The 15457-nt window shown below is 40.0% G+C and overlaps 1 protein-coding gene across 6 annotated transcripts in view; it reads right to left on the bottom strand.

Moving 5' to 3' along the window:
• Positions 1–15457, bottom strand: part of FMN2 (formin 2) — a 361252-nt gene that overhangs the window by 301161 nt on the left and 44634 nt on the right. For all 6 annotated transcript variants that reach the window (XR_013758044.1, XR_013758045.1, XM_079106095.1 and 3 more), the window contains exon 2: positions 14337–14503. Coding sequence is in view for 4 of the 6 variants with exons in the window: in XM_079106095.1 (XP_078962221.1) it covers positions 14337–14503 (167 nt within the window). In the remaining 2 variants the exon portion in view is untranslated. The remainder of the gene's footprint in view (positions 1–14336; positions 14504–15457) is intronic.

Here is a 15457-nt window from a genome sequence, read left to right as displayed (position 1 = left end):
CCCAAAAGAAAAAAGAAAAATCTAAGGAAAAAGCATTTAAATCTTTTGATTCATTAACTTTCTCTTAATCTACTGATTCACTTACATTTTTTTAGCACATAACCTATGGTATATGCCAGCAATATCAGTATCTTTGCCCTCTATCAACTGACACCATGATGTCTCAAAGAATAAATTTTACAAGTTCAGAAAAGAATTATCATCTTCCCTAAAACCTATTCCCTCTTCAGCATTTTGGTTCTCAGTAGATTATCTCAGAAATGCAAAATCAGAAACTCAAAGAAATCATCTATCCTACTTCCCCACATCCAATCAAATGATAATTCCAATCAATCCTAAATATTCCTCATTCCTATCTTTTTCCAGCCCCATGACCTGTTTTCAGTTTAGGTTTTTTTCTGATCACCTGGACGCTAATTTTAGCTTTATTCAATCTCTTTTATACTCTGCCACCACCAAGTAATATTTTATAAATACCAATCTGTTTATGACTTAACAATTCAAAGTTATTCAAAAGCATCCCCAGGGTGACATAAATATTCTTGTTTGCATGTCTGGCCTCCTTTCTGCCCATCATTCTATCAACTTCCACCTGAGGAAATACTTATAAACCATGCTCTCATGAATCTCCATGACTTCACATGTGTTCCCTAGTGTACAGACTTCTCCTTTTAAAGCTCCCTGAAGTAAACACCTACATTCTTCAAGTCTTGCCCCAAGAATTTTCTCCTGAGCTACCAAAGAGAACCTGCTAATGTTTCCCCTTTGCTCCTGCTAGTGTACAGATCTCCAGTGGGACCCCAAACATGAGCAGTATCTCTGGTGATGATAAACACATTGAGCACTTTCAATATGCTCTACAGTATGCAAAATGCTTTACTTATATCATGCTTCCTCCTTACTCAGAAACTACTATATTATTCCTCACTTTACAGAGAAGAAATAACTTTGAGAAACTAAGCCACTAAGTCCACACAGGAAGTGGGATATCCAGGATAGTCTATGAAGCCCACTTCAACAACTGAGCTACAAGAATTATTTTGCATGTCTTATTCTATATGGTATACTATAAGCCAGTGGAGAACTGAGTCTTTCTCTTCATCTGTGTCCCTAGTAACTGGAAAGGTGGGGATGGGGAGGGCAGGAAGAGAAGGAAAGAGGTGAAAAAAGCAAACTGATCTAAATAACTCAGTGAAAGAGTGCCACCCAGTACTCACCTCACATGCTAGAGAACCTGGGTTGGTTGGGGGTGTGAGAGGTGGTGGTGGTAAGGAATTCCATTAAATGGAAACTCAAAGACATTAAGCATATGAAAGAGGGGGGTCATGTTTCTTCTCCCCAAAAAGAAAATAAGCAATCAAAAACTCTGTCTGCCAAGTGCAGTGATCCATGCCTGGGAGGAGGAGGAGGGGGAGGAGGAGGAGGGGGAGGAGGAGGAGGGGGAGGAGGAGGAGGAGGAGGGGGAGGGGGAGGAGGAGGGGGAGGAGGAGGGGGAGGAGGAGGGGGAGGAGGAGGAGGGGGAGGAGGAGGAGGGGGAGGAGGAGGAGGAGAGCAAAGCAACAACAAATTCTTGTGCCAGGTGGGTAATGCCTGTGGAAGAAAGGGACAAACTAAATGTAAACTAAAATAAACACAGAATGCCTGGAACACTTCTGAGCAAGTGATTGTTAAAAATATAAAAGCCATTTGAACTTCACCTGAAATACAACTCTTTTGAGTGTCATCTGTGATATTGGGAAAGTGAGAAGGAAACAGAATCAGAGCACATTACCTGCCTCTGCAAAGCAATATTTAAAGGGGGTTCATATGTTTCCCAACTTTTAGAATAAATGTATTGATAAAACATTAACCTTAAAAGGATGCCCTAGGGCTGGGAATGTAGCTTGATGGTAAAGCTCATGTTTATCATATAGAAAGTTCTGGGATCCATCCCTAGCACTGTCCCCACCCCCCCAATCCCTGCCAGAGAAAAAAGAGCAACTGGTAGAAACTGGAAGGCAGATGTGGCTCAGATTCAGGAGAGCAAAAGGCAAGACATAATTTCATAAGGTAAGTGGGACAGCAAGAGATATTATCCAAAGTTTATGGACTACAGCAAAAAACTATAGGCATATACTTAAAATTCAAAGAAAGATTACTAAAGAGAAACTTAAGAAAGCAGTATTAACTATATTATGAAAAACAGGGAGGGATAGGACATAGGTATAAGTGAACTAAATCCTCACCTGTGACAGCCAGAAGGCAATGGCAATGCTAAGAATGGCATCAGCAAATATAAATACCTCAGGTCCACGGGGTTACACAAGAGCAGGGAGCACAGAGAGTCAGACTAAATGGAGCAAGGCTAGGCCAAGGAGCAGGCCTGCTGCTTGTCATGCAGCTCACTTGCTCTTTAACCATGTGGATATAGAAATCAGGAATTTTCTAAGTTCTTAAAATTAAAACCTAAAATAAAATGAGTCAAATTGAAGGAAGGAATTTCAGTTTAAATCTATTTTTGTCACCTCATTAACATAGATCTTGGAAATCTGACTAATGGAATAATTTAATACATGTTTATAAAATGAATTCCAATAAATAAAAATCTTAAATTCTACCAGTGATTTCTATGCTGAGATTAGAAGTATCTGTAAGGAAAAGAAATGTCAGCTAAAAAAATTTAGGGCTGGGGTTGTGGCTCAGTGTTAGAGCAGTTGCTCAGTATGCGTGAGGCCCTGGGTTCAAGCCTCAGCACCACATAAAAATAAAATACAGGTACTGGGTCACCTATAACTAAAACAAAAAAAAAATATATATATATATATATTTTTTTTTTTTAATTTAAAGCTGGTCTAAAACGTTATCATTTAATACCACATTTAAAATAAAAAACAACTTGCTGAGAGTCATTACTATACACAAAAATGTTTCAAAAATATATAGTAAGATGTGTGTATATGTACAATCAGCCCTCCATCTCTGTGGGTTCTGCATCCAGAATTCAACAAACTTTGAATTAAAAATATTCAAAACAAAACAAAACAAAAACTGTATCTGTGTTGAACATGTACATTTTCATCATTCTTCCCTAAATAATTTAGTATAATAATGATTTACATAGCATTTACATTCTATTAGGTATTATAAGTAATCCAAAGATGATTTTAAGTATACAGGAAAATGTGCATAGGTTAGATGAAAATACTTTATATAAGACACTAGCATCTGCAGAATTTGGTATTGTGAAAGGTCCTGGAATAAATTTCCAGCAGATACTGAGGAACAATTTTATGTATGTAGATATGTATATTCCCTCAGAGCTGAAAGATGTGTCATAGCTTTTACTGTTTCTCAAGAAAAAATTTTGCAGGTGAGGGCTTGAATAAATAGCTTGTTTTTTTTTTTTTTTAGTTGAATCACTAGTATCTTATTTTGTTTGACAGCTGAATACAAAGACAATGGATATAGTAATCTACAGGATCATTGTCATCTATAGGATCATTTCTGGAGTATCTTGTAATCATCAGAATTCAAGCAAGTTTGGTATTTAACCTATAAAGACACATGAAAATGAATCTATTTTTCAGAGGGAATAAATAGCTTCTAAATATTCTTCCTGCTCTGAAAAAAAAAAGTGAATTCAAACAAAAATAATCACTTCTGTTTATTCACTTTTGACCTGGCTATTGGTGACAATGAGTAGAGTATATTTCATTAGTTTACCTATAGTTGCTCTTGTTTTTGATTAATGACATCTTTCAGCAAGTTTAGGATCTTGTTTTAATCTCTTATGGCTTCAATTTTCATGTCTTCTTTATTCACACACTCATCCAAACCTATGCTCTTTTTACATAGGAACATGGGAATCACCTCATATTTACCAAAATCAGCAGATCTGGCTGGGTACAGTGGTACACACCTGTAATTGCAGCAATTTGGGAGGCTGGGACAGAAGGATTACAAATTTGAGGCCAACCTTGGCAATTTAGCAAAGCCCTGTTTCAAACTATAATAAGAAGAGTTAGAGATATAGCTAAGTGGTAGGTACCCCAGGGTTAAATCCCTATCCCCCACACAAACTAAAAACCCATCTTGGTAATTTAGCACTTATCTCAAAAAAAAAAAAAAAAAAGGGGGGGGGGAGGAGATGGGGTGCTGAGGATATATAGTTCAGTGGAGAACCACTGGGTTTAATCACCAGCACTGTAAAACAGAAGCAAAAAAATAACACATCAGCAAATCTGCTGAAATCAAGTTAAGTTCAGCATCCAAAACATAAATCAAAATATATTTTACTAGACAGGCATATGAGATCGGTTCATGAAGGATTGAGTAGCTATAAACACACATTCCTGCAAGAATGACTCAGGTCAAATAAACTTGCCTAATTTTTGTGATATTTAACATAGTTATGAATAAAGAAATCCTAGAAAGTCTTATCAATAGATAATTAACAATTATGCAAGATAAGTGTGGTTGGTTTGAAAACAGCTGACAGTGAATATAAGATAGAAAAAGAGATCTTAGTATAAGTACATTCAGAGGAAAAGCAATATTAAGGGGACAACATACTGGACTTGTTCTTGCAATAAGACCTCCACTCACATGTAAAAGGTTATAGCCCTGGACCCTTGCTCAGCAATAGGTTGAAGACAGGTATGATTCTCCACAGTGGCATGGCAATGGCCTGAAACTTCAAATGATGAGGAATTTGTTTTCTCTAGATAACTTTGAAATAGCTCTAGCTTAGAATTCTATTGAAAATACAAAGTTTGGGGGGGGACTACAAAAGCAAAAGGCAAATGTGAATATACTAACAAAAAAAAGTAAAGTGATAGTTTCTGGATCTCCAGACCACTTGGAAATAGAATGAAGTACCATAACATTTATTAGACTCTTAAAGGATGACAATGTTTATTTCTTCCAGTCCTTTTGATGGATGAAACCATTTTAAGTATCCTGGCCCTAATTTTGACCAGCTAAGAAAACCAACATCATTCTACTCAGCAAAAAGAAAAAGCTCACATTTGTCATGGAATAAACTAGGTATTAGAAAAGTTTAAAAAGAATTTAATTCAAAGAAAGTATATAACAAATACAAGTTCTGTTCTTATATTTTCCTCCTAAAATGGACCTGTCTTCTCCATCCTCAGCAAATGGTACAACCATCCATCTGCCCGCCTATTTCAATCCCAAACCATGAAGTCATTCCTGATTTCTTCTTTTCCTTGGTTCCCGCATCTGACCCACCAGAATCCTTAACACCAGAAGTCCCATCAGATCCACCTCCAGAACCTATCCTGAAATATAACTATCTCTCTGGCCACCATTCTACCCCAAGCCGCTGTCACCACCTCCCACTCAAGTACCGCGACAGCCCACCTGGTATTCCTGCTTCTACTGCAATCCCTACATCCTAGTATCCAAAGAATAGGCAGAGTGATCTACATGAAATATAAAGCAAATATTTTAATTTTTTTCCCCTGTACAAGGCCTCCCAGAAGTTCCCACTTTCAGACTTAAAAGCAACGACAACAACCAAAAACAAACAAAAAAACCATATTCCTTCCATGTGGATTGACTGATTTTTTGGTACTGGGGATTTAACCCAGGGGCACTTAACCACTGAGCCACAGCCTTATCCCTTTTTTTTTTTTTTTTGCGGTGCTGGGGATTTGAACCCAGGGCCTTGTGCTTGCAAACACTCTACCAACTGAGCTATATCCCCAGCCCCAGCCTCATCCCTTTTTATTTTTCATTTTCAGAAGGGCCTTCCTAAATTGCTGAGGCTGGCCTAGAATTTGCAGTCCTCCTGAATCCCTGGGATTGTAGGCATGTGCAACTTTTCCATGGATTTTAAGACACTGCTTTTCTGGCTCCTGAGACCTTTCAGTCCCTATCTCTCTAAGCTTCAGCTACACAGACCCTCTCATGCTGTGCCCCATATAGGTCATGCTTGTGCTCCTTCATGGCACTATGAACTTATCTGGAGTTGCCTGGAATGACCTTTCTTCACATGGGGGCCTCATAGGTCCCCAGAGAGACTCCCTTTGCATTCATCCTACCCCACCTTGTTCATGCTAGCAAGTTATTCAGGTTTATTTCCTTCACAGCACTTGTTATAATCTGAAAAAAAAAAAAATTTACCTATGCTTTCATTTGTTGTTTCATTCCCCTACCCTGAATAGGACATACATTTCAAGAGAAAAGGAATATCATCTCTCTTGCTTGCTAATATCTCAAAAAACCTAAAACATTGCCTATGTGAACAAGAAAAACTGGATCTTACTTGGGTGCATGGGTGTATGCCTGCAATCCCAGTTACTTGGGAAGCTGGGGCAGGAGAATTTCAAGTTCCAGGGCAGCTTTGGCAAGTTCAAGAAAAGACTTGTAACCAAGGCTTTGCAAGACCTTGCCTCAAAATAAAAAAAGAAAAGGGCTGAGAGATGTACCTTGGCAAAGCATTCCTGTGTTCAGTCCCCAGTGCCCCCTCCCACCAAAAAAAAAAAAAAAAAAAAGGAAAAGTTGAATCTCCAACAAGGGTCCCAAGTGGTAAACTCTCCCTAAAATTAAAAATGGTGCCTGACAGCCATTTGCTGACTGTGGGGTCATACATGTACTCTGTGTTCCTGGAGAAACCATACACTGATCTTTGTGGCCCTTACCTGAGGCATTTTAGTGGTTGGATAAACAGGCTCCTATCCTCTGGAAAGTCTCATTTTGCTAAGTCATATGCAAATATCGACCAATCAGGAATGGTCATGCTTGAACCCTTCATTTACATAAAACCAATCAATCAGGATTGAACTTCAAATATCCCTCATTTGCATAGGAAGAGGAGTAGGAGCCAGGAACTTTCTCTAATATGCTCCCTCACCCAAACTTCTTCCTTTTTTTTTTTTTTTTTTGTACCAATGACTGCTTCTTCCTGGTTTGCAAACTTTGGGGGGTCAACATGAGGGTGGGGGACAGTTGCTACTGGGGATTGAACCCAGGGCCTCACACATGGTTAGCAAGCAACTTACAGCTGAGCTATATCTACCACCAACCACCCCCATCCCAGCCTTTTATTTATTTATTTATTTTAATAGTCTTGCTAAATTGACTGGGCTGACCCCAAATTTATGATCCTGCTGCCTCAGTTTTCTCAGTAAATGGGAGGCTGAGGGATTGACTACCACACTGGGCTCTTTTCTTTCTTTTCTTTTTTTAAGGCCTCACACTTTTACTGTATTATTTTATAATGATTTTTATTACACCTGTCACACAGAATATATTTAATAAATTCGTAAATAAATTAACATGATTACTCAGACCTATTTGTGTCTTTTAAAGTTCTTAAAAACTTAAGTTAAATGTCAGCTACAATGGGAATTCCATTCATATTTCTATAGTCCTCAATAATCCAAAATGTATATGATAATACAGGACTAAAATCAAAAGGCTTAATTGAAGTAGGCCAGTCCACAAACTGCACCTTAATATCCCCACATCAAAATTCTTTTTTACTAGCCATGTGTGGTGGAGCATACTATAATATAAAGCTTCTCCCCCACCCTTTATGCTGCAGCCATTTCTCTGCCTCCCATAACCTAGCTTGTCAATCTGTGAACATCCTAGCTAGCTATTGGTTCGTCAGTCAGTCTGCAAGTCTCCTTCTCAGTAATTGGTCCAGATTGTTAGCCCACATACGTCCTTGCCAACCATTGTTCCTTTGTTACTAGCTGGTGAAATTCCACTGCTTAAGAATAGCTCCCCCACCATTTTCTCTCTCTCCTCCTCCTCACTTTCATGCTCTCTCCTCCTGGCTTTCACTCTCTCTTGCTCATGCTCTCTCGCTCTCTTTTTTTCTCATTTTCTCTCTTACCCTACAAGGAGACACTCTGCCTGTTTGCTTAATAAACTCTCTTATGTGAGTTCCCATGTCTGGAGTGTTTTCTAGGTTCTTACATTGGTGCCATGACTCGGATGGGCTCTTCTACCATTGCTTAGGTGGGTGGAATCCCATCCATCACCCACGACCCCCAGACACTGGTCTCACATTCCATTCACCTGGATGCTCTCCACATTCACCACCAGCCTTTGGATTGGTGAGTTTTCCCCTAGGGCAGCTTAAACACTCCTCTGCTGACCTGAGACATGACCATTGATGGTCCAGTACCCTCGAGGTGGTTGAGGAACAGGGGCTCCCCCATCCACGACTTTTGCAGTTATGGCTGTTCCCCTTAGTTGACCTTACCTGACGGTGGGGTGCTGATCTTTATGGTGGAGATTCTGTCTGAGGGTTGAGGCTCCTCTTCGCGCTCACTCTCACTCTCAAAAATCCTGACGTCAGGTCCTCAACTCTCTCAGCTTTTGCCTGGCACACACTGATGCTTGGGTGATGACCCCATCACTGGACTGCCTTCTTGTCTCCAGCTGACTAGTCTGTGATCTCGGGACACCCTGGACACTGACTCGGCTGTATCAGTCTCCACCATGGGATCTGGGTCCTCCAGTCTGGAAGATTCATCCCTGGGGTGTCTACTAGACAATCAAACCCCTTTACCTGACCCCAGGCCTAATTAGTCAATCCAAAATGGCCACGTAATGGCACATAGCTTCTGTAAGTGAGCGGGCAGATGGAAAGGGAATTCTTATCTTCAAGTCTTTTCTTGTGCTTCTTTGCTCTTCCTGCAAACTCAAATGCCTCCTTTTAGCTTCTTCTCCCCCACTTAATCCCTCCTCCTTCTCCTCCGACTTCGACTCAGCTAATAAATCACCCACATACTGGTCCACTGGGAGAGAGGCCCTTCTGGCCCCTGCTTCTCCATCTCCTTTATCCCATTCTGTTTCTGCTTCCATTCCCCTGCCCAGCCCACCCAGTCCTCCTGCCACGTACATATTGTAGTCCCCCTAAGGGAGGTGGCTGGTGTGGAGGGAGTAACCAGCCCAACAGTCAGTGGCATGTCACAGTAAGGAGTATGATATAGCAGTCCCATTCCTCACAGGTAGTGGGAGATAATGTTTCACAATTTTCTGCATCCAAACCTGAGTTGATCACTAACCAGGAAAAAGGGTTAAAATGCCCTAGGCATCAAGTTTCTGATAGAACCTGTTATCTCAGCTCCTTTCAGATCTCAGTCAAGGCTTACATTGAAATGTAAATAGCAGAAGCCTGAAAGCTCAATAGGAGACGGTCTCAAATCAAAAAAAAAAAACAGCAAAAAAGTTTTTCCAGGACTCTTGTTTTTATTCCCTTAAATTCTATATTTTTTGAGTTCATGACTGTTTTTGATCAGTTCTTTTTATCCAACTATAGAGTTATTTTTGAACATCTATTACATTGCAATGGAGATAAATGTTACAAGGCCTTTGCTTTTTTGTTATGTGTATATCATGTTGTCTCTCTATGTGCAACTAAATATAAGCATGCATAAAATTAAAATATAAAAAACAGATCCAAATACCTTTAATTCACATGATTTTAAAAGGTTCAATTTAAATTGGGTAAACTAATGAAAATAAAATGTCTTTAAAATTAACTCACAAGTCTCTAGGTGGTCAAACTAATAAAATGTTGATGTTTATAATAGCTCAGTCAAAATTCAAGATAGCTATTAAAACTGTTAACTGTTAATGTTTTACAGAAGTAGCTGCTTTAAGAACATACAACATAGGTAACTTGTGATAATAAGCCATCACCTACAGAACAGATAGTATGTAGTGGTAACCTCCAGTACTAATACAGACTCCACTTAAAAAAAAATAGGGTAAATAACTGTAAAGCTACAGATGTTGAAGTTAAAGCTCAGTACTCTTACTGGTGAGACTGGCTTGTTGGATGGTTAAGATCAAACTTAGAGGTTGAAATTAAATACAGAGGCCAAGAAAAAGCAGTATTTGGATCTTGCCCTCAAAGTCAGCCTGAATCCACGAAACAAGAGAACTTCTCTAAGGAGTTTTGCAACTCTGGACCACACAACCTCCCTATCAGGAGATTGATGAGACCTCTGGAGAGTGAAAAGCCAATCAGTGCACCTGCTGCAGAGGAGAGTCATTGGAAAAGGGAGACATCCTTGATGCTTCCAAGGGGCCTACCTCATCAAGGACATCCTGCCTAATGGACAGCACTAACGGAGCTAAGAAGTTGCTCTCAAGTTCCCCATGAGTGACCCCTGTGGGAACTCAGTTGACTCTTAACAGACAGAACAGGTCAATTTGACCAGCTTGATCTTAAACACTTAGCAAAACAGTTAAAACCAAAATATAGCCATTGTTGGGCATTTAAAAGAAATAATAGTTAAATGTAACTTAAATATACACTTGTGTTTTCCCACTAGAATAAAGATTGGAAGCTACAAAAGAGAGATTCTTAGGCAAATGTGCTTAATAAATATTAAGAGAAACTGATCAAGTCAGGAATTTTTAGTCAGTCTAAGGCCTGCAGACCTTCCTAAGCTACGCAGGTAGGCTTGATCTATGTTTGCTAGTATGATTATCTAGCCCTAAGTAACAGAAATATAGAGATCTCTTAAACACAGGTCATACCAATAAAAGGATATTTTACAAAAATCAGATGACATTAAGTAGCTTAACTATATTTTCTGGTGACATCAATGATATTAAGAGTTAAATGTTGTGTTTACATTCCTGATAACCTGGACAATGTTAAAGTTCCCAAATAAAGGCTTTGTCCCCTCCAGCCTTTGTTAGGCCTTATTATGGGAAAAATTTCTCAGTTCTTCCACCTTCTGGTGAGGGATTATTGACTTCTGTCATCTTCATGATATTCATTGACAGGTTCCAGATTCTGCAATATTTACCTTGTATTAATCTCATTTCAGTATTCATGTCTTTTTGTTCTTCTCTCATAGAAGCACCCACCCCCAGATGACTTTACAACCTGCTCTTCCCCAACCAGACTTCTACCATGGACCCCTCAATTGACCCAATTTCTAAAAGGGAACTCCAAACTGCTTGCCCCATGCTGCCCCCTTCCAGCTTGAAGAGGCCAGAGCAGCCATTGCCCCACTTCCTTACAGTAATAAGGAGTTCCTAAAACTAGAGGGGTGGAATGAAGCCAGAATTGGGGTCAGGGAGTTAGTGTAGGACTAGGGGATCGGTCAAATCAAGGAAATGGAGGCCATGAAAGCCATCTGCATCTGGAAGTTGGAGACTGCCTCTGGGAGAATGGAATGTCAAGGATCTTCAGAGCCCATTGATTACCAAATTTCCCTGCCCTTATCAAGGACTGCAAGCAAGGAGCTGCTAATTAACACCCCCTGGGCCCTTGCCTGGCTGAATTACTTTGGCTCTCCCTCTGCCCCTTCCACTTCTCACTTTTTACATCTCATCTGCAAAACCAGGCCTAGTCACATAGGCAGGAAGGAGAGATAATGAGGGAGAGAACTGGAGAACAAAAAAAGATCTTCTTATAAAAACAAAAACAGAGGAATATAACATAAAGCTGTTCCCCCTTTACGCTGCAGCCATTTCTCCACCTCCCATAGCCCAGCTTGTCAGTCTGTGAACATCCTAGCTAGCTATTGTTTCATCAGTCAGCCTGCAAATCTTCTTCTCAGTAATTGGTCCAGATTGTTAGCCCACGAACCTCCTCACCATTGGTCCTTTGTTATTAGCCCACGAAATTCCACTGCTTAAGAATGGCTCCCCCACCATTTCCTCTCTCCTCCTGGCTTTCACTCTCTCTTGCACATGCTCGCTCTCTCTTTTTCTCTCATTTTATCTCTTACCCTGCAAGGAGACACTGCCTGTTTGCTTAATAAACTCTCTTATATGAGTCCCGCATCTGGAGTGGTTTCTGGGTTCTTACACATACCTGCAATCCCAGCAATTTGGGAGGCTGAGACAAGAGCATGGCAAGTTTGAGGCCAACCTGGGCAATTTAAGGAGAGCCAGTATCAAAATAAAAAATAAAAAGGGATAGAGACATGGCTCAGTAACGAAGTGCTCCTGAGATCAATCCCCAGTATCAAAAAAAAAAAAAAAAAAAACTTTTTTACTTTAATTATAGAAGGGAAAGGGGCAGGTTACTGTTAGGAAATAAAGTTACAATGCTGGGGGATGGGAAAGGTGCCAGTTGTGAGCTTATTCCTATGGGGCACTCCTTCTTGAAGGGCAAATGACTACAAGAGAATTGTTGGTTAGAAATGCTCCCAAAAGCTACTTTCAACAGAGAGACTAATTATCACAAACTTCTCTCCCTAGAGATAAGCACCTTCCTTCCATCCTCCACTGATACCTCCATCTTCTGGCCCCCTGTATTAGTACTTCTCTGGGTTTTAAAGAAAATCTTTGTGTTTAATAAATGTATGGTTCTGTTGCTGAACTGCTATTTAAATGCATTTAAAAATGCACTGAGAATGCCTTTAATTTCTTAGTTTGTGTTCTGTTTGGTGGGGGGAGGAGAGAATGAATGAATATGGTAAGGAGAAAATAAAATTGCATCAAATTGGGGGAAGAAACTCCTTCTTGAGGAGTTTGTTGCCTAGGATATTAAGGAATGTTATTTGTTTGTTTTTCTCTCATTATGCCACATCCAACTGTCCCCCAGAATAACATAGCTAAAAAAAGTTATTAATCTCTAAGATAAGGATGGAATAGGGTGAGATTTAAGAAGTAAGCAGGATAGGATAGTTGATTTTTAAAAAGACAAAGTCTAGGGTTACAGTACAGTGGTAGAGCACTTGCCTAGCATGCAGGAGGCCCTGGATTCATCCCCAGCACCACAAAACAAACACATAATAAGAAAAATTTAAAGAGAGAAAAATAGGGTTATCCTATTTACTCTAATCCCACATTTATTGACTGACAAGACTAATTCTGAGCTTTACAGAAGAAAATGTAGTTAATTTGGGAATAGTTTTAATCAAAAAGCAAGTGCTAGACACAGCTAGCATTTGCCTTTCTCTGTACTGTATTTATTATAATTCCAACTTGCTAAATTGATATATCTTCCAGAACACAGCCCTACAACACTTAAGACACCATAGTCCTCCCATTCTGTCTCTAAATAATAGAGACCTGTCAAAGAAGAGAAGGGAGGAAAAAATTGAAATTATCCAATTCTTCCAATAGGAAGAAAAGATCTACCTAGCAATGACTGGCCACCGGGTCATTAAAAATAAACAAATAAACTGCAGTAGGAAATAGTTAATCTTTTTTTTTTTTTTTTTTTTTTTTTTTGAGGTGCTGGGGATTGAACCCAGGGCTTTGTGCTTACAAGGCAAGCACTCTATAAACTGAGCTATATTCCCAGCCCTAAATTAATCTTAAGAAGGAAGTCATAAGTTGTAACATTACCTGGAGATTTTTCTTTCAGATGAGAAGACCTCAGAATATTTTATGCAATTATTTGGCTAATACTAAAGGGAGATAGAGGAAGACTGCAGGTTGTAGTGGGTGAGAAGAGGAAGAACAGGCAAATGTAGACCCTTTATTATTTACTTCCATATTTTTCACTGTCATTTAAAACTCCCCATTACTTCGCTCCCTGAATCACAGCATATATGTTGAAGAAGGTTGATAAGAGCAGGTAGTTGGCAATAATGGATCAAATAATATTAACCCTTGTGGATAAGAACCCCTTGCTCTCAAATACTCAAATCCTGGACTCTGCACAAGTGAAAACCAGAGATTCCATTTTCTCATAAGTAATTCACACGTATCTCATGTATCACAACCCATGTCTTACATGCACCACATACCTGAGAAAGATCAGCAGTACTCTGGCTTGACAATGATAATCCAGCTGTGCTAATATTTGTTATGAATTATGAACATACCATTCAAATTACTGGTCAGCAGTATTAATTCTTGGTGAATGTGAGCTGGGGGAGAAAGCAGACAATGCTGCTTCATAATATTTAGTACATAGATGAGTTGGGAACGCATTGAAACAGCATTCTAGGCCCATGGAAACAGGCGGCCCACTGGGAATTCTTTGTCCTATGGAGCTGCTTCTGAAGGAATGCCTATGACCAGCAAAGTCAGAAATACTAATAGTCATTTTTAAATCTCCCTGACGAGCTGTGGGTGCAGCTCAGTGGTAGAACACTTGCCTACTGTCTGGATTTGATCCCCAACCTCATCAAAAAGAGTTTAAATGTCATCTTAAAATCATTGCTGATTAAAGCAGGCTAGAAAACTATCTGTTAAAAAAAGGAGGTTTGGCAAATGTACTTAATGCTCTAGTCAAACATAGAAATAGACAAACTGAACTATTGAGTGACCCAGGGGAGGAAGACTTGTGTCACATGTGTTTATAAATTATAGGATGAGCTGGCAGACACACATCACAGTCGCTATTTCCACTGCAATCCACCTCGCAAACAGAAGAGAATTCTCCTACTTACATCAAATGGAGCAGAACTTGACTGGGCATTCTGATGACATGGTTCCCTGAAGCAGTCACTAAAAGGAAGTAGAAGACCCATGGCAATGATCCGTGAGCAAAATTTCTCTGCTTCTTCTGGAGGCCCGTTCTCCTGCTGGCTGAACAGCTTCTCCAACAGAGTTCGCCCTGTGGATGAAACAAGGTCATTAGGCAGGAACACTGGTAGATCACCTGGCTAGAAGTTCTCCAGGGAAGAAAGGAGGTAAACACAAGCAGGGAGCAGCACTGTTTTCAAGACTGCTGACATACACAGAAAGGAGCCTCTCGATAGCAGCACAACTGCAGTACGAGGCCTGAGATACCACACAGGAAAGGGTGGCAGGGCTTCCCTCTCCCATCCCAGCATATAACTCCTGCCTGAAAAGAGAATGGCCTATGTTACCAGCTGTACATCCTCCCTCTAAATGAACACCCTCCCCTTTGAGATTTAATTAGTAATCCTCCTTTCTTTTTTGTTTACCCTGAAGATGTTTCTCTAAGCAAGCAGTTAGTAACTCAAGGAGCCACCATTTGGGCCTAGAAATGTCAGTGACTGACATTCATGGTCTCAGACCTGGGAATGGAGAAGGATGAGAAATGAGGAGACAAGGAGACAAAGACACCTACTCACAGAAAAGGAAAGAGAGTTTTCCAAGGAAAATGCTCTAGAGTGCTCCTCAGAAGCATGATTCTACAATGAGTCTAGATTTAAGGGATTTTTTTTTTTTATTGTGTCCCTAAAAGTGACAGGAAAAGAGAGAAAATAAGACGACACTGGCCAAGGACCCTTCAGAACATGGGTCCCCCAGTCCGAGGTTCTCAATCTTGGCTGTCACTAATGCCAATCCAATAATGAGGTCACAGTTTTGAGTAAAAGGAAAAAGAAGTTTTTATTGCTTTGCTAGCAAAGGAGAAGCACAGGAGCCTCCTGTCCCAGATGCTGTGATTCTGCTCATCAGGGAGAACACAGGGTTTTGTTTTGTTAATTTTTTTACTTGTTGATGGAACTTTATTTTTATTTATTTACTTATATGTGGTGCTGGGAATTGAACCCAGGGTCTCACGGGAGCTAGGCAAGTGCTCTGCCACTGGGCCACAACC

This window comes from Sciurus vulgaris, assembly GCF_902686455.1.
Source record: "Sciurus vulgaris genome assembly, chromosome: 12".
Classification (NCBI taxonomy): Eukaryota; Metazoa; Chordata; class Mammalia; order Rodentia; family Sciuridae; genus Sciurus; species Sciurus vulgaris.
This window is presented reverse-complemented; position numbering and strand designations above follow the sequence as displayed.